General features: G+C 49.2%; 7 protein-coding genes across 7 annotated transcripts; 3 read left to right on the top strand and 4 right to left on the bottom strand.

The window, feature by feature from the left end:
- Positions 1-1,195: 1,195 nt before the first annotated feature.
- On the bottom strand, positions 1,196-1,800 carry FPRO_04223 (putative cyanate lyase; the record flags this gene model as incomplete). The annotated part of the gene is made up of 3 exons (XM_031229711.1): positions 1,196-1,217; positions 1,270-1,709; positions 1,768-1,800. The coding sequence occupies 3 exons, from the start codon at positions 1,798-1,800 to the stop codon at positions 1,196-1,198; spliced, it is 495 nt and encodes a 164-aa protein (XP_031079920.1).
- A 913-nt stretch (positions 1,801-2,713) lies between these two features.
- FPRO_04222 (uncharacterized protein) lies at positions 2,714-3,745 on the top strand (the record flags this gene model as incomplete). The annotated part of the gene is made up of 2 exons (XM_031229710.1): positions 2,714-2,799; positions 2,848-3,745. 2 exons carry the CDS (start codon positions 2,714-2,716, stop codon positions 3,743-3,745), a joined length of 984 nt encoding a protein of 327 aa, XP_031079919.1.
- A 542-nt stretch (positions 3,746-4,287) lies between these two features.
- Positions 4,288-5,645, top strand: FPRO_04221 (uncharacterized protein; the record flags this gene model as incomplete). Its single annotated transcript, XM_031229709.1, has 3 exons — positions 4,288-4,518; positions 4,568-5,270; positions 5,329-5,645. The coding sequence occupies 3 exons, from the start codon at positions 4,288-4,290 to the stop codon at positions 5,643-5,645; spliced, it is 1,251 nt and encodes a 416-aa protein (XP_031079918.1).
- A 1,079-nt stretch (positions 5,646-6,724) lies between these two features.
- On the bottom strand, positions 6,725-8,686 carry FPRO_04220 (uncharacterized protein; the record flags this gene model as incomplete). The annotated part of the gene is made up of 1 exon (XM_031229708.1): positions 6,725-8,686. One exon carries the CDS (start codon positions 8,684-8,686, stop codon positions 6,725-6,727), a length of 1,962 nt encoding a protein of 653 aa, XP_031079917.1.
- A 3,514-nt stretch (positions 8,687-12,200) lies between these two features.
- On the bottom strand, positions 12,201-13,238 carry FPRO_04219 (uncharacterized protein; the record flags this gene model as incomplete). The annotated part of the gene is made up of 1 exon (XM_031229707.1): positions 12,201-13,238. One exon carries the CDS (start codon positions 13,236-13,238, stop codon positions 12,201-12,203), a length of 1,038 nt encoding a protein of 345 aa, XP_031079916.1.
- A 660-nt stretch (positions 13,239-13,898) lies between these two features.
- FPRO_04218 (uncharacterized protein) lies at positions 13,899-15,409 on the top strand (the record flags this gene model as incomplete). The annotated part of the gene is made up of 2 exons (XM_031229704.1): positions 13,899-14,255; positions 14,309-15,409. 2 exons carry the CDS (start codon positions 13,899-13,901, stop codon positions 15,407-15,409), a joined length of 1,458 nt encoding a protein of 485 aa, XP_031079915.1.
- Positions 15,410-15,836: 427 nt separating this feature from the next.
- On the bottom strand, positions 15,837-18,696 carry FPRO_04217 (uncharacterized protein; the record flags this gene model as incomplete). The annotated part of the gene is made up of 3 exons (XM_031229703.1): positions 15,837-16,270; positions 16,320-18,344; positions 18,399-18,696. The coding sequence occupies 3 exons, from the start codon at positions 18,694-18,696 to the stop codon at positions 15,837-15,839; spliced, it is 2,757 nt and encodes a 918-aa protein (XP_031079914.1).
- Positions 18,697-18,790: the final 94 nt, after the last annotated feature.

The following is an 18,790-nucleotide window of genomic DNA, read 5'->3' as shown; positions in this document are numbered from 1 at the left end:
TTCAAAGGCTTGTATTCAAGAAAGTAGTAAATCGTCCCCATCCTCCTCCTTATAGCCGTCCAGATTCCACCTCGCGACTGATGAAACCGGTCAGCCTGGTATAAAAATGGCGTTCAAATGTCGGCGTCCCGTCACTCAAAGCCAGGTAAACAAAAGATTAACCAAGCCAATTGAATCCTCTCCTTGCCTGATCATCTCCATCTTCCTCCAATTTGTAATCCGAGAGCGAAATGCTCAGCCAAGTATTGTCGAATTGTACAAGTTCGCTCTCAAGAAGCCCAGTGGAGTAGTGAAGCCGTGAGTTGTGAAAAAGTCATCTACATGACAGTGCAGGTCAGGGGGTAGCCGGGAGTTTGACCGTTGGCAGCTGGCTTCTTCATGACGCTGCAGGTCAAAGGATAGCCGGGAGTCTGGTTGTCCTTGGTGGGCTTGGCCATGACGGTGCAGGTGAGAGGGTAGCCTGGGGTCTGGGCGGTGGTGTTCTTGGTGGAAGGCATTTTGAAAGTTGGGGTTGAAAGACTTAGAAAAGTCGGAGAGTGTTCTGTATTGAGAATGGTGAAAAGAGTGATTGTGTGTGTAAGTGAGTGATTGTTGTGCGTTGATGAGAATGAGATATGAGGGAAGATGGCCTGGTCTTTATACTTGGACTTGGCAGACTTGTCGTGGTAAGATTATCTAACATGATGGCGATAAAAGCGATGTTCGCGAGGAGTTGCAGTGTTGGCCGTGAAGCCTGTGATCCGTGCAAAAATGCTTAATATTGTTCTCGAGATGGTGTTGCTGCCAGACAAAAGAGTATCCGCCGCTAGTCCAGCCACCAAACTGTCACCGGCCTTCGGATTTTACCCCTGGTTTGAATTATACATGGAATTGGCTTTCAGACTGTTTCTAATACCCGAAATCTGATCTAATTGTAGTATCATGTGGTACAGCGGTTGCGAACGCACATGTTGGTATTCCTTTGTAGAGTGTTTAATATTGTTCTCTCGCTTCATATTGTTCCTTGCTATATCGCCACTTCCCCCCTGCCAAATTTACTGGAGCCATGCGGTGTTATTGAGTTGGTGAGGCTTTGAAATTCTCCCGCTGACCCAGTTGCAGCAATTGATATCTGAATGGCCATTCTTCCAAGTGACACGATATGCATCACGGCCATGCCGAGACCTGCCAGCCCAATTTTACACAAGAACAAAACTTAGAAACGACTAAAGGGAAGCCTGTACATGTTAGTTAGTAAAGTCCCAATGCTAAGAATAGCTTGTGGCTTACCATTTGCCCTTCAATGTGATAACGACCCATGGTGAGCCCGCCTCATCCACCTCCTTATCCACGGTAGTCGAGAAGCAAATAGCACTCATTATGCCATCTCCAAACTTCTCATTTAGAATAGCCTTGTAAGCATATCCATAGTTCTGAACAATCTCGTACAGTCGGTAGATGAGAGGCTCAGTGGGAGGCATGGGCCCAGCCTGGCCACGGTTAGGGAAGCCCGTTAGTTGGGCAGCCAACGTCTCCTTTGGAAGATCAAGGATCTCTGATAGCTTCTCAACATCCTCAGGCGAGGCGGTGGCCTGTCCGTAGAACAATGCTGCCACTGCAACTTCGCTACGGCCTAGGTGTTTTGCAATTGCCTCAAAGCTCAGGTCCTTGGCGGCCTTTCCGTCAAAGAGAGTCTTGGAGAAGGCTGGAAGCCTATCGGCGATGGTTGACTGTTGTTGAATAAGCATGATTTCGTTTTACATTTGTGTCACAGTTGAGCTGTCTTACATCCAGAGTGGCAATGCGTCCTTCGTTGGCCATTGTGACTGTAGAGGTGAATGTAGTATGGTTGTTTGATTGTCGTAAGAAGGGAGGTTCAGTCTTAATACATCATATAGCGAAGAAAGGCATCAGGTCAAAGTCAAGTCATGGCGGAGATGTTTCCATTCCTGATACAACTTGCGGGGTTATCGATCTCCATGACGTGTCTGTCAATGGGTTGCACTAGGTAATATCAAGAGTGAATTCGGTGATATTCCGGAGACTCGGAAATCTGATTAATCTGGATGTTTTTGGGCGGATCACAAGAATGATTAGATACGGATGTTGATCTCCGTGATATCTTTCCAGTCTCTGAGCGTGGTAGACGATCAGAAGGCAAAGGGTAATATCGTTATAATAGAAAATTCCTTTCTTTATTCATAGATGGCGTGCCAAACTGTCTAAAATTCACTCACGTTGGCCTTCCATACATAAGTACATAACTTACTAACTTAACTTAGTACTAAATGTACTTTAACTCATTAGCCCATCCGACTTCTGAGACTCGCTGACATCATCATGGCCTCAAACTATCTCAACGCCCCGAAACCATATTCAGTTAACTTCAATTACCAGTACAATGCCCATCTCGCAGCACATAGCCAATTGTATGACTGGGACAGAGCCACGATAGCATGATATCAGACAGTATGCTTAATTCAACATATCGACACGGTAAACTTAATGTGAAAGTGTCGACAAATCACAAAACCTTCCTTAAGCTTTAGGAAGCAATATATTAAGCAGATTCAATCCAAAGTAAGCACAAAGACAATCTTTCCCTGATACATGGCAGGCCTATACGTCTATCTCTGTCGTCAATCTCTCAATGAGATCATCATCTATGAAACAACCACAAGAAACCACTACAACGGCAATATACTTATCATCCCAAGAGCAAAAGGCAACAAGAATGGTCTCCAAAAATGCAGTACCTCGCCTGAGGGCCAGAAGAAACCCCTATATCCTTGCCTTCGGTATGACAGTAGCCGCTATCAGGTAAGCCTCCAGTTCTACTATGCGTTCTCTGCTTCTGACTGCGATCAGTTCAATAGCCCTGATGTTCGCTGCTATCCTTGCTACCACATCCATGATCTGGCCTTATAATCCTGAAGTACAAGCAGGCAGTCTTCACATCAGACGTGACTCGGGGCTTGACGACCCAATTCCTATACCATGCCACTCGCATAACGATTATTGGAAACCCAAGCCTTTCACCGATGCTATCGCTGCTGGCTGCATTGGCATCGAAGCAGATGTCTGGAAGGTCCGGGGTGAGCTCATGGTCGGCCATGCCAAGGGCGATCTATCAACCGAAAAGACTTTGACGTCAATGTACATTCAACCTCTAGTGAACCTCCTTAAGGTTCGAAATCAAGACAGAGATCCAGGGCTTCTGCCTCGAGGTGTATATGACCGCGAACCCAACCAAACTGTGGTGTTGCTGGTGGACTTGAAGTCGAACCCGGATAAATCATGGCCATTGTTACTGGAGCAGCTAGAGCCGCTTCGTCAAAGGGGGTGGTTGAGCCATGTCAGCGACGGCAAGTTTGTGTCGAGGCCCATCACAGTCGTGGCAACTGGGAAGACCAAGTTCCGCCTGGTGAAAGAAGCCAACCCTTCACACGACGTCTTCTTCGATGCACCACTCATGAGTCTAGCCAAAGGTCAATACGACAAGACCAACTCATACTATGCCAGCACCTCGTTAAAAAAATCGATTGGCAATATTCTTAGACCAGGCAAGATGGAGTTGATACGCGATCAGATCTCTCAAGCCCATAGTCGAGGTCTCCTGGTTCGATATTGGGGCATGCCAATGGTTTCACCGATAGTCCAGAGACAAATTGACAAGAGATTGCTTAACGAAGGCGTTGATGTCATCAATGTAGGTAGTTTGCAGGAAGCAAAACGTACTTTTGCTGAGAGACACTCGAATGACTGAAGCTTGTCCCCGAAGGACCTGAAGAGAGAATCGAGTTTCTATATACATCGAGAAGAGTATAAATACTAGAAGAAAGAATGTGAATAACCTTAATACAACTTTGTACTAGTATGGCAAGATCTTAGACCTGCCATTTCTTGCATTACCTCAAGTGTATCTATCTACCTCCGTAGGAATGGTTAGAAATGAAATACTGCAGTACAATTCTAGGCAAATACAAAGACTTGCTTGAATTTAAAAGATATATTCAACTTAGGGCGCCCCCAAATAAGTAGTTGGCACAGATTCTGGAGACTTTGTCTTGAGTAAATGAAGTTTTGGTCCTGAGTGAGTGAGTGAGTGAGTGAGTGGATAAGGTAGCAATTCATTGGCAACCCCCCAGAAAAGGAAATGTCTCCACTAAAAAAATGTCAAGGCGGTCAAGTCAGTCCCGCGGCAGAATTTGGAGATTTTTCCTATTAGCACCCAGTAACATTTGCCCAGAAGCTTTGCGCCGACTACCAAACACGACAAAGTCGCATTCGACATTTACATACGCAAAAATGGTCACAAAAAGCAAACTAAAGATGGCCCTCGCCGCCGAGAAGGGCACAGACTTCAAGAAGCTCAAGCTTCTGAAAAAGCAGAAGGAGGCTGAGAAGCGCAACGCTGCTGCTCGCGGGGCAGACAAGGACGACGAGAAGAAGAAGACCATTGAGATTGAGGCTGAGTTTGAAGACGATGATGAAGAAGACGAGGAGGACGACGAGGAAGAGGAAGATGAGGAGCCTCAGGTTTGTTATGTACCATCTCGCGCTCGAGAATTTGACTAACAGAATTCAGTACGATTTGAACGCCATCAACGACAGCGACGACTCAGATTCTTCAATCGAGCTCGAGGAAAAGATTGTTCGCAAGCCAAAGAGAGATACACTCAAGAAGAGCGAAATCGCAAAGCTAGCAGCTGAGAAAAAGGCCGCGGCCCAAGAGGACGAGGACGAGGAGGAAGATGAAGATGAAGAGGATATCCCCATGTCTGATCTCGAAGACCTCGAAGATGAGGACAAGGAAGACATCATTCCCCACCAGCGCCTCACCATCAACAACACAACCGCTCTCCTCGCCGCGCTGAACCGCATCTCCATCCCCACAGACAAGTCCGTCCCATTCGCCACCCATCAATCCATCATCTCAACAGACTTGACCTCTGAGGCTATCCCCGACGTCTCAGACGATCTGCAGCGCGAGCTCGCCTTCTACAGCCAGAGTCTCGAGGCCGCTCGCTCTGCCCGCAAGCTTCTCCGAAAAGAAAATGTTCCCTTCTCACGTCCCAAGGATTACTTCGCCGAGATGATCAAGGAGGATGCCCATATGGAGAAGGTCAAGGCTAAGCTTGTGGAGGAGGCATCTAACAAGAAGGCTGCCCAGGAGGCTCGCAAGCTGCGCGACCTCAAGAAGTTCGGAAAGCAGGTCCAGGTTGCTAAGCTCCAGGAGCGACAAAAGGCCAAGCGTGAGACTCTTGAGAAAATCAAGAACCTCAAGCGAAGTAAGCATTCCCATCGCTCACCAAGCCTATGTTACTCTTTACTAACAGCCATTCCCAGAGCGCTCAGAAACTGGTGGTGCTGGTCTCGACACCAAGGAAGCCGATATCTTTGACGTCGGTGTCGAGAAGGAAATGAAGGGCCACAACCCTCGCGCAGGCGCTGGTCGCGGCCAAGTCGGCGCTGGAGCCAACCACAAGCGAGCCAAGAAGAACGAGAAGTACGGCTTCGGCGGCAAGAAGCGCCACGCCAAGTCAGGCGATGCCATGAGCTCCGGCGATCTCAGTGGCTTCGACCCCAAGAAGATGAAGGCCGGCAGCAGAGTTTCCAAGTCTCGGCCCGGCAAGGCAAGACGGAAGGCCATGGGCTCTCGGTAAAGACAGGGAGAGACATTTTGTTGATAATCGTTGGTGAGATTGAGGGCGAGACTGGCTTGCGTGATGCATTGCTGTTGAAAAGAAAGGCTAGAGATGAAGTTCAAGGGCTGGCGTTTAGGGTCCTCTTGCATGTAAATCGAAACCATTTGGTCAATATTTTCATTTTCTGTCACAATACTATTCATACTTGCACAACATGGTTGATCCCAAAGACTCGGACTCGATCATCTTAAAAACACCTTTACGCTGTGTCTACAAATTGTTCTAAGTAATCCACTTCATCATGGTCAATCACTTCAGGAGCCAGATATTGTGAATTTTTGGTCATTTCATCTATACCCAAAGGAATATATAGCAGATTCTGATTTCGACTGCATATCAAGTCTGAGCAGTCCTGATAGCCTCCAAGATGATGCCCCTTTATGGGCTCAATCACCAAGCAGGCTGCACATCCAACCCTGTTGAACATGCAAATCAGTCTCCACTGGATCAATTTTGCAGCCGACTCTGCCCGTGTCGTATTTTTGCGAATCACCATCGCCTCCTCCGTCGTTCTCCGTCGTCAAGTCATATCCAGATGTCCATGCCCTCGAAATTGGTGCCATCCGAGAGCCCCCAGCAGTCAAAAGGTATCTATATACATAAACGAGCACCATTGTCGTCTGCTTAATGCCCGCTTGCGGTCGAAAACGCCAGAGCTCAGAGATATATAACCCCCGAGCGGTTGCAGCCACACCAATAAGAAATAATTAGAAAAAGGGAACCTCCAAGGTGAGAGAAGTGTTAGATAAGAGACAAAGAAGCGTTGAATGTGCAATGACATGCGATGATGCACCCAAAGTCAATGACCGTCAATGATGCTCAACCCCGTACGCCCATGAAAAAGAAAGCAGAACCAGTGGTATCGAGAAGAAACGCCATGCGCTCATGACACGCTTTGCTGTACAATGCATTTGCGACCCTTGAAAGAATAATGCGTATGAATCAAGCATTGATGCAGCAGGATGCGCCGAGAAGATGCTGTTATGAATTGATTGTCGTGTAAATCATTGTGCTGAGGCACCACCAAACGAACGATCTTACTGTGTGGCCGCTACACACCAGTGGCGGTGGAAAGCCCAAGCACTCTTCTGGCACTCTTTGCTGCAGTATTTAGTGCGTCGGCATCGACGACACTTGGCGAATTGGCGAGTGTACTCTTCCCATTTGCCGCACTGGTAGTATGCACATTGGCGGATGCCTCCACGTGTGTCATCCTTGCGGCAGAGATTTCGCATAACAACGCCGGCCCAGTACTGCATATCAGTGCTGTGGTAGCGGACTGTGAACTTCTCGACCAGTGGGAAGAGGTTGAAGTCGTTGGGGAGCAGATACTCCTCGTCGTCGGCATCTTCATCGTAGACCTCGGGTTCTTCCTCTTCTTCATCCATGGCAGACATGTCCTTATCAATGGCAGCGAGCTCCTTGCTAATCTTAAGGCGAGGAACGAGGTGGCTCTTCTGGAAATAAGAGCGAAGACCACAGTACTTCGAGACATAGGCAAGAAGCTGCAAAGACATGAGCACATCCTCTTCTCGGGGCATCGCAGCGACCATCTGAGGGTTGGGAACAAAGTTACGGTCGAGGAGATATCGAGGGATGGTAGTGGCGGCTAGAGGGGGCTGAGGGGGCGTGTTCAACGTAGGACGGTTAGGTGAGAGGCCAATTGCAGGAACCGGAGTCGGGGTGTTGTTGTTGGCAATACTTCCGTCCATGGGGCTGCGGTGGTTAATGTTGAAAGTACTGGCCTCCTGGTGGGTCTCGGAGACAGTTGGTGTAGCCAAGTCAAGAGCTGTACCGCCGAGCATAGTGTCACCATCTTCCATAGTGATGTCCTGGATACCAACAGCTGACTGCAGGTTGTCAGTACCTGTCATCTCCGTCTCAGGTGACTCGTCTGACGGCATGCTGTCTCCATTAATGTCGTCGGCATCGGCAGTCGAGTTCTGGTGGCGGATCGATGGGCGTCGACGAGAACGCTGGGAGCCAAGAGCAGATGCTGGGCGAACGGTGGGTGACCGCATCTGGGGTGGCGGCAATGGCGTAGTCGGTGATGTGGGTTGAGATAACAGATCTGAGCCGAATGGTGCCATCGACGCAAGGCGGTCGATATCACGAACAGGTCTCACAAAGCCCTCAAGAGTCTCAGTGGCGGGGACTGCAGTTGCAAGGGGTTGCATGGCCTGACGGGGGGCCGAAGTCGTGGCGTGACGACTTTCAAGACCTCTCAGGGGCTGGTGACGAGATGAACCCCAAGACGTAGATCGATCTGAAGAAGACTGAGACCATTGAGAGTTGCCCATAGCAGTATCCGTGGATTGTTGTTGCGTCTGCTGCTGAGGAGCAGCGGTGGATGGCCCAGCATAAGAGGCTGAGACATCAATGGACGGCGGTGGGCCGTGACGACGAGATCGCTGCTCAGTGGCATCGACACGAGAACTAGATCGATGACCAAACGCAGAGGCACCTACTGTTGTGGAAGACGAAGATGATGCAGAGGCAGAGGCCGAGGCTGAGTTGGAGGACGAAGCTTTAGGGGTTGAACGGTGTTCATGGCTTCGGTGACGGTGATGGTCGTAGCTCTGCTTCTGTTTGGCCTCCTCCGCCTTCTCGCGGCATTTATCAACAGCTTTTGTATAGTTGTCGAGGATGGTAGCGATGACAGGAACCATGTCAGCCTCAACAACTCTGGTGCGGACGTTTTCCGTGCCTCGGACGCCGATATTGACAACACACTGAAAAGCAAGGTTCCACTTCCACATTCCCATCATATCTTTACTACGACCTTGCTTGAGAATGCAAACGAGACGCTCGATGCCTCCGTCGACGGTGAGGATGTCACGGATGCGAGCAGAGGATGTGGTGAGATAGGCGAGATGGTTGAGGGAGTTGATGAGGGGGAGGGTCGAGGTGCAGTCGAGAGCACGGCGGTCATATAGGGCGGTGGTGATACCGACGGACGCCTTATTGACGTTGGGGATACTGAAATTGACTTCCCTCATGTTGGCGGTTGATGATGTTGAAGGATAGTTGAGGCGGGTTTCGGAGGTATGATATGGGAGGGATTATTAACGACCCCAATTTGTCGAGATGGTGTGGCGACCTGAAGCCTGACGACAATAAGGCGAGCCAGATTCGCTACGTTTAACAGACAACACAATAGGAAGCGACGTCGATGATGCTATGGACAAGCCCCTCGATGGGGGAACTGGTCAAAGGTAGATCGAGTCGGACAGGATTTTGAGGGTATCGTAACGGATCGTGACGCGGTGGAGCGAGTCTGGCGCAGGATTACTCGTGAGATTGCAGGGGAACGATTTCCGACGGCCAAAGGACAAGGTTCGAGGACAGACGTTATGGATGGAGGATACGTACAATACCAGTAAACGAGAAAAAGAGGAAGATGGAAATGAAGAGGGTATTTTGGGGGAGATGGTGTTGGAACGGCTGCAGAGGTAAGTTGATGGGAGATGGGAGAAAAGACGGAGCGGAGAGTTGGTTGAAGGGGATGGGGTGAAGAGTGAAGAGGCTGGTTTGGTTTGGTTTTAGGCGGGTTTTGGAAGCCCAGGCATTCGGCCGATGAGTCCCTCCACTGATGAGGTGCTGTAGGTGACCTATGGTAGGGGCCGTAGGGGAAGCCGAATTAGGCGGGCGTGCCAGGGGTGGTCTCTCCTTGGGCGGGTTTTTGGGGGAGGGTCTGTGTGTTTGTGTGCGTGTGTGGCGGTGGAGAGATCCGACAGACAGCGAGACAGACAGACAGCTGATGAGGTGCAGCAAGGTACAGTGGGTATGTACTTGTCTTAAAGGTGATGAAGATATCGAATTGTCAGGTATCTCGATTCGCAGGATGTACTTTAGAATTGAAGGGTTATCGATGAGGATGACGAATCAGATATGGTGATGATGAGTTTAGAAAAGGAATCGACAGAACTTGGAGAGGACTTTAGAACATATTGGATGGTTACCAAAAGGGAGGATCGAGTGGATGTGTTGTTACAGCGTACAGCCAGCTATGGATGACTACTACAGCACAAACCTCTCTGGCGGCTCTAAGATTGGATGGAATAATATCTTGTTCACAGCAATAGTTTTGTCCCGTCAAAACATTTCTCCTTTTTACTTGTTCATCACTCGCCTCTTCAGTCAACAAACCCTGAATCTACTGCATGAGAATGGATGAGATTGTGGATCTTGGCAGCAGGCAAATATGTAGGTAGGTGGCTGAATTGGATGGACAGGATGGCAAAAAAATTATCGAAACTCGGACACGGCGAGGCTACTAACTAAGGTAGTTATCGAAGCTGACGGGTGAGGTGAGCACTGAGTAAGGTGACTCAAAGCTCCGAGACAAGCTCATCAAAGAAGCTCGTGCATGCAATAGGCCCCAAACCTGGTTTTTCTGTTGACAGCTGAAATGAGAAGAATATGCAAATGCCTTGGATCTGTCAGTTCAAGTGAGGTTGGGACCTTTTCTGAGTGGTTTGATTTTGATTACATACGGCCACGGGTGGAATTGTTTCAGGCGTAACTGGAGATTGACAAGGGCTTTGGTCTCCCTTCCCATGTCTTGTCTTGTGTCCTGCCTGTCACTTTGTTCTCTTTTCTTTTGTTATTATTACTCAGCTCGTAATTAGTTAATTAATTAATCTATCTGGTTAACACAATAGTTGGATCCGATTCTCGGGAACTCCTCAACCCTGGTCTTGTCCTTTGTTGAGGGGTTTCTCAGCTTCAGACACAAAGGAAAAAAGGTCGATGGCGCCAAGACAATGTCATGACTGGTATCAAGATGGATCGTGGCTCCATTGACGTGAGTAAGGTAAGGAAGTGAGCGAGTACGACACATGCATAAACAACCTTGACGAACACCTTTATGGGTAAACAAATAAATAAGCAACTCACCCAAATCCATGCAGCCTTGACACCGAGATGTGAAGCTTGACAGGCAGACAGGCTACGACAGGCAAGAAAACTCAGGAACCTCGATCCCAAAAGACAAAAATACTCAGGTAATTCAGCTCAAACTTGAGAAAGCTTTTGCCGAAGTTATCTTTACACCCTTTGCCAAGATCTGATGTTTTCTTGCTCCCCGAGGGGAACAGGCTCTCGCATGATGATTATGATAACTTCTGATGCAGTGGCTTGACTTGCTTTGTATACAGATGAAACACAACGTTGTCACATCACAAGTTGGATCACGATAAGACAAAATCTCCGCACTTTCAATCAATAGTCGGTGACAGTTTCTTTAGTGGGATCCAAGATCCAATGTCTCTCACTGTATAAAAGCATCACGAGACCTCAAAATCTACCCTCATGGCCATGTCCACGGGATAAGCTTGTGTCGGGCCGCCAGCCAAGGAAAAGGGCGGGAGGCTAATTATTCGGGCTTGGGTCACTTCGGCTCGGATTTGGTCCCCCACGTCCCGGATGAGCTTTTGCTAGTTGGGGGTATGAGCACGGCTTTGGCGGCTATGATACGAATATCGATCAAGAAATCTGATATAAGTTACTGTGAAATTATTTTTGAGTATGCAGCATTGACTACCTAGAACACCACCTCATGAAGTATTCCTGCTGCCAAGATCCTCGGCCTCATGATGTTGATACTGGCCAAGAACGACATTGTCGGAGGCGGCGAGTTCTCGACCTCAACCCCAGTCAGTCTCGAAGGATGCTCTTGGGGATTATCTCGCCGATCTCTGCATGCGAATCAGCCGTTGGACAGTCGCTCAACCTAAATGGGGCAATGATTGATGTCCTCGGGGAATTTGGACACAAATGGGTTTGATATTGTCTGATTTCCGACAGCTACCCTAAATCTCCATATTTTACCAGCGACTGCATTCGATAATTTCTGCTTACGGTTATACGCATCAATATTGACCACTAATCATGCTGGAATATTCGGTCGTAAATGCACACATCATCTAGGCTGCCTTGTGCAACAAAAGACTCAGTATCGCCACTCATCCCTTGGCTTCTCACCCGGGAACACAAACATTCAATGAATAACAGCCATGGATTTTTCGCGCCCAGTACGAGCCCTGCATACAAAGGGTCAAATTTCCTGCAAAGTTAAACTTTGATGTGTTGGTTCCATCCAACTTCTTCGTTAAAGGCTTGCAAAGACCCCGCTGAGCATGCCACGATTCAATGTCGCTACTTGTTGGTCAGGATCAGCAGTGATTTGATTGGCTGGCCTGGCGTGAGTTACCGCTGTATGGGCGCTTAACCTTTGAAAACACCAATGAAATCTGTGACAAGGAATTGGAAGAGTACAGCTGCCAACAATTGATCAACCAACAGCTGCAATGTCCAGCTGATTTGGAATTATCAGCTAAATTAAGACATAAACGCAGCTGAAAAGTAATCTGTCGAGTTCACTACCGAAGCCACGATGTTCAAAGATATTAATAAGTTGTCATTTATTATCATTAATGGCATCGAGCCAAGACCATGTCAGAACTCAATTCGAGCCTTAGATATTAAGCCAGAAATAGCCAAACGCTCGCATTAGTCGCCGCTAATTTTGGCATGCCGGAAATACTTCATACCAACCCAAGCGACAACAACCCATACCCAAGCCATGACGCCTGTGAGGATGATCAACGCTGGATAGTACCCCACGATTGGTAGAGTGTCGTCGTCCTCGAACTCTGGCGGCGCATACGGCGTCTTTCCCACGTCCCATGCCCAGCTCCAGAGATCAAGACATGATCCCATTCCTACAACGAACACAAACCATGTCACGCATAGGACAACCCATCCCCACCATTCTGTCTCCGCGTAATCCCAGTCTTCGTGAGCGGGGAGTGTGTTGGATGAAAGACCGCTGAATGATAATGGGGACTTTGCCCGGTTCACGGGACGCCTTCGTCCGTGGGATGAGGCCGAGCCTAGACTATTAAAGTATGAATCCTGTCCAGAAGACATAGATAGGCCCTGTCGAATTGTCGACGAGCTGCCCGGTATCTGGAGCACATCTTCTTCGTCGGTTGATGTGTAAGATGCCCCATCTTGATCCGCAAGTGATATTGGGCGAGTTGTTTGTGATGCTGTTCCATTCTGAGGAAGTACGGGTACTGTCCCAAGTCCTCCCGGGAGAGGGGTGAATCCATTGACCAAGCTCCGTTGAGCATTGGCCGACGCAGCATTCGAGTCCAACGAATCTATCGACGATGGACTTTCCGTCTTTACAGCATTAGGGTCGAGACCATACGCAGCAGCATGTGAAGTGTCAATGCTCAACGGCCGGCTCTCCCTACGTTCACGTTGTGCTCCTCGACCAAGCAGCGCCGCTTTCCTAAGTGACCCTCTTCGTCTTCGAGTTCTTTGATACTGTATCACACTCGCTGAAGGTCGTGCGGCTGGGCGAGGTGAAGCCGGAATAGCATTGTCGTCAATTGCATGTTCGGATTGTTCATGTCGTTTTTCGGGGGATGTTCTTAAAAAGGGGAACTTGGATAGGATGCTGGAATTCGAAGGGGTTCGTCGGCGGGATGAAGGTGGCGTAGGTGAAGTATCCCGCTTATTATTAGAAGAGTTTTCCATCACGAGAGTGGAAATAAGTTGTCGAGCGCAGCAATCGTATTGAATTGCTATCGCAGGCTTCGAACGAGTGGTAGTCAAGGTGTTGAGTGAGAGCAGAGAAGCGAGTGTAAGTTATTCATGGCAACAGCGAATGCCGCGAGTTGACATTATTGGAGGGAGAAATTTCGCGGCATGACTCCTAGAATCCTTCCGTCGTTGTTCATGTGAAGATTATGGACGTTGGAATAATTATTGAAGCCAGATACAACCACATGAAGCTAATGACGACTACTGTGAGGCTTGTGTCCATGTACGCCACAGCAAAGACAAGGGACTTATCAACCCGCTATACCGGACATGGATAGTGCTCTGTGGCTGCTGTCTAACCCCTGCATCTTCTGGAGTACCCCTGAAAGATTCTAATCTACCCCCCATCGGTCCGCCTCCACAACCTAATGGCTAAGGTAATGGATATCGCGACGTCAACGCATTCCAACTCATCAGGCCTCTTTTTTCACGACTCGCGCCATCGACGAAACCAGGTTTTGTGCGACCCAAACTTTGGGAAATCCCCTTATGACATAATTCTCAAACCTCTAGTTCAGAAATAGGGGGTTCCTGAGATCATCGTCGACCTAGACCGAATCAAGAGGCGCGATATCCGAAAACAGCAGCAGACACATGTCGGACTATCAGGGTGCTTCTTCTTTTCAGAACCTTCGCCCGCCGAGTTTGGTCATCCAGGGCGACAGCGACGACGATTTCGATATCACTAATCACGAAGCGTTTATTGATTTTGGTGGTGACCGAGAGAACGACTCTATCGCAATAAATCGACAACTCAATCGCGAGGCTATCGCTCAGAACTCGGCGACTTCGAATCTCCTCATTCCCTCTCCCGCGGCTGCGTCTTCGTCTTCCCTATCGCTTCCAACAATGGGTGGTGAAGATGAGAAAGGGGATTCTGCTGCATCCCCTGGGTTCAAGAACCCTTTTAACTTCCAGACGCAAGTCATTTCTACAGGGCCTGTCAAGTCGGTACGTTGATCATGCACATGGCGTAACTTTGACACATGCTAACATCTTGAAAGAACATTGGACAGCGTCGCGGACATAGATACAAACACAGTAGTATCTCCTCACAACATCAGATCTTCAAAGAGCCACCGCAGAGGCCGCCTCCAGTTCTCCCCGCTTCTCTACCGATACCAACCGTTCGCGAAGCATGGAAGAGCATGACAAAAGACCAACGCATCCATTGCTACTGGAGTATGTGCCATCTTGCCGTGGCTACATATGTTTTCTTCCGTTCAGAAGGGTCTCTTGCTACAACAGCCCTCTCGCACCTCGTCTTTTTTGACGCTGGTAGTGCTGCTGTTTGTGTCATGGTTGATGTCCTCGGCAATTTTGAAGTTTGGCGACGTAGCAGTATCCGGCACCCTTTTGGCCTTGAGAGAGCAGAGGTCCTTGCTGGTTTCGCTATGTCTGTTTTCCTCCTCTTTGGAGGCTTTGACCTGATCTCTCATACTCTCAAACACTTCCTGGAGTCTCTTGGTAGCCACGAGGCTCACCATGAACATGGCCATGAAGGCCCAGATGGCTCTGTTGACCTCGTTTCTGCTGCCGCAATGGTGAGCACATTGGTCTCGGCATATGGACTTCGAAACCATGCCCGCATTGCAAAACTCATGCGTGTCTCGTACCTTGCTTCTCTTCCAAGCGTTCTCTCTAATCCTTTCCACTTCCTCACCCTGTCCTTCTCCGCTGTCATCGCTCTTCTTCCCCTACTCTCTATCTCGCTCTACACATGGCTCGACCGTCTCATCTGTGTCGTCATTGCTTTTGCCATGTTTGCTCTGGGAATGAGACTCGCCGTAGCTCAGGGTCTTATGCTACTGATGTCTTATGGCGGTACTGGAGGCAACAACGGTGTCAGTGCCGTTCTGAGGGAGATTGAGACCGAACCTAGCGTGGTGACCATCGATGATGCCCAGTTCTGGCAAGTTCACTATGGTCTCTGCATGGCCAACCTCAAGTTGAGTGTTGTCAAGGGCTACGATGAGATGTCGCTCAGCAAGCTACGGCAGCGCATCTCAGCCTTGATTCAGAACAGATTGGGCGAGGGATACGGCCATGGAGGCAGTATTCGATGGGAGGTGACACTACAAATGACCACTGAAGGTAGTACATAAGAGTAAAGAGTTTTCTATCATTGGGATAACAATGATAAATTCTGTACATGATGATTTACACAGTCACATATATCTAGAGAAGATAAATATAGCGTCATGGTAGCACTTGTCGTTATTTGAGTTGATTGTATTATTCAATGTTATTGAGGAGGGTATCCTTGCGCGCAATCAAGCACTTCTATACACATCCTCATACAACGTGCCCTCTGCATCCGCCAGTCATCGATCGGTTTTGCATACATATATATGTTGACAAGATACAGTTAGAGAGACCAACAAGGCCCCCTTAAGCATACCCAACAACCGCGTTCCTCAGGCAATTTTGTCTTGTCTTTCTGATTGCGGCGATATTCTAAAATCAACAACCAAGCATTCAACTCCTTACTCCCAGTATGACCTCATTTCTCATTTTAAAGGGGAAGCCTATTTAGAAGAGACCCCATCGGCTCTGCTTGCGGTCGCGTCGCGAGCCGGAGTTTCCTTTCTCGCGATCCCGGCCCTCAAGCTGTCGTAGACTCTCCATCTTCTCAAGGACCAACTCAAGCAGCTCCTTGCGGCGAATAACCTCCAAGTGTCGGCGAATCTTGGGATCCTCCTTGGCGAACTTCTCAATCTGCTCCTCGGACAGGTGGCGTCCTAGACGGAGGTCGAGCTCTCGGGGAAAGTTGTAGTAGAACTCGGAAAGGAGCTCAACATTGAGGAAAAGGACGGCAGTGGATGCCATTTTAGTGGCAGCAGCATCGAGGAATACCTCAGGGCAGTAATACTTGTTCTTGGGGTCAGCGCACTGCTTTGACTTAACAGCCAGTAGGCGCATCTTGATGATGTCGGCTCTGTCGCGCAAGAAAACAGCCTCACGTCCTGTGAATTCGTTAGTATCTAGGCTGTCGGGGATTTATGGTCAACTTACCCTTGCTCAGGAGAGCGGCGCTGAAACCACCAGCGCCACTACGGTTGTCACCCTCGACAGCGACTTCGCCCTTACGGGCCTTGTCGACAAAGGCCATAACTTCCTTGATCTTTCGTCGTCCACCGACGCTGTCTTCCAAGTTCTTCATGGCTTTTTCACAGTCTTGAAGCTCCTTCTTGAGTACACCTCCAACGTGATCACGGCCCTTGGTCCACTCTCGGTCCTCAAGCTCAATCTCAAACTTGTAAGGTTTGATGCAGTTTTCCACTTGGTCGCTAGTGCTGTAGAATCTCTCATTCAAGATAGTAGAGGCAGCCTCCATGATGGCCTGTCGGGCGAAGGGGTGGCTAGCGAAGCTGGAGTTGCTGATAAGAGAGTCGATGTGAGCCTGAATGGAAGAGGCAACCGCTGTTGTGGCCAAACGTCCAACACCAAGCTTTGTAAGCGCGGATGTGGAAGCATCCAACTGTCGGTGCCAGTAAAGAGAGTCAGCAGGAGCCTTGGGGAGATCAGCAAGGTTGTCAAGGTCGGGATTGATGGGTGAAAGGTCATCGATGGGCTTGTTCCAGTATCTGGCAGCTAATAAATCGAGAACCTTCTGGTCAAGCTCATGCTTCAGAAGCTCATGCATCTGAGGGCGGCCGAACTCCTCTGCAAATTGCTTGAAAGAGTGCTTGAAAGCGTCAAGGCTTTCCGCAAGGTAAGACTCGGCTGAAAGAGGTCGGTCGTTGTACTGGACCTTGAACTCGTAAGTAGCCTCCTCAAGTTCTTGTCGAATAGCATCACTGGTGCTTTGCAGGCTGCTAGACATGGTCTGTTCCAAAACATGCATAAGCTTTTTACGCAACGTGGGGGTTCCAACATTAACGCCGGCCTCAGGACCGAACTCCATGGGGTGAGATGAAAAGAAAGCATTCTCGTGCTTGACAATTTGTGAGAGTAGGTTAGTGTTGCCCATCTTGAAGAGACCCTGATTCTGAGGAGCTTTAGGAACAACACCCACATAACCCAGTCTCAAAGGGTATTGCTGGTCATTCAAAATGCTTGCTCCACGGACGGGGTCAACCAAGTCCATCTTGGTAATAACACCGATAGTTCGCTCGCCTCGGGGATCAACTCGGCGAGATGCTCGCAGAGCAGTGGAATTTGCAAGATCGACATCGGCAGCCGAAATGGCGAGGATGACATTGGGAGGCTGAATGTACTTGTCGCAGAGTTCAGAAATCTTCTGCTTCAGTTCCAGAGGTTGGTTCTGTCCCACAACCTGGATGTAGCCGGGGAGATCGATAAGTGACAGGTCGGGAACGTTGGGGGAATAAATTGTAAGATGAATTGGGTCGTCGGAGACACATTGGCTATCAGGAACGGCAAGGTTAAGTTCGGTCAAAGTTCGCTGAATGGATCCAAAGTCGGAAATACGCCTCAATCCGAGATCCGGGAATTCACCATACTCTTCCCTGGATGAGGGTGTGTTGACAAGTGTGAGTTCGATCGGCCTCCTTGTAACCATATTGGATCCCTTGGGAAGAAACTCGTGGCCAACGATGGCCTCCAGGACGGAGCTCTTTCCCGAGGACTGAGAGCCAATAACGACGATAGAAGGAAGTGTGAGAGTGCTTGACTGGCCAACTCTCTGGAGAATGCTTCGGATCTCGATCATCTTCTTGGTCAGAACCATCATTTGGTCATCCTTGGCCGCCTGTTCGCCATTTCGAGGGTCCTCTTCATCCGACTTGTCGTATCCGTAGGCGGCGGCTGAGGCACCAACAGCAGCTGCGGCACCGAATTTGCTCTGCTTTGGCTCACCACCACCGCCCGAACCTCCCGAACCGCCAGTACCGATATCTTCTTGAATTTTAAAGAGTTGTTTGGCCCAGTCAGGTAGTTCTGCTTTTTCTTTCGTGCTTTCCCATCCTCGGTTGACCTGGTCGGCGATATCCTTGGCACCTCCGAATAAGCTCGAAGCCGTACTCGATATAGTATCCGTAGTTGTGTTGAATAAATTCACGGCGAATGTACCGGCCTCTGCGATAAATTAGTTGAGCACTTGGAAACCTTGATGTCCGAGTCTTGACGTACGGGCAGCTTGATATTGTACCCAAGCAAAAGCACCAATGGCCACACCGCCAAACATTGCCGGCACCCTTAGAAACTTGACCATCAGCTTGGGCAAAAACCTCGCGAAGGATGCATTCCTTGTAGTAACAGCATTGTGAAATGCATTTCCACCCTGCCACATTCGCTTTCGGGTGGCTCGTATCGCAGCATCGGCTTGAAGAAGTCCGCCGGTAGATTGGCGATGCAGGTGTCTAACGGGAAGAACCGCAGCGCGGCGTGGGAGAGGCCGTAGCCCTGCAGCGAGGACTCGTCCGCTCATGATTGTCGCTGGCCGTTTTGCAATAGTTCAAGATCAAAGTCTTGATAGTGAGGGCCGACGACGCGCCCGAGTTGTTGGTGACAATGACCGAGAC

The sequence above is a fragment of the Fusarium proliferatum genome (assembly GCF_900067095.1).
Source record: "Fusarium proliferatum ET1 genome assembly, contig: FPRO_scaffold004, whole genome shotgun sequence".
Lineage (NCBI taxonomy): Eukaryota > Fungi > Ascomycota > Sordariomycetes > Hypocreales > Nectriaceae > Fusarium > Fusarium proliferatum.
Note: the sequence above shows the minus strand (reverse complement) of the source record. Positions and strands in the feature narration are given on the sequence as shown.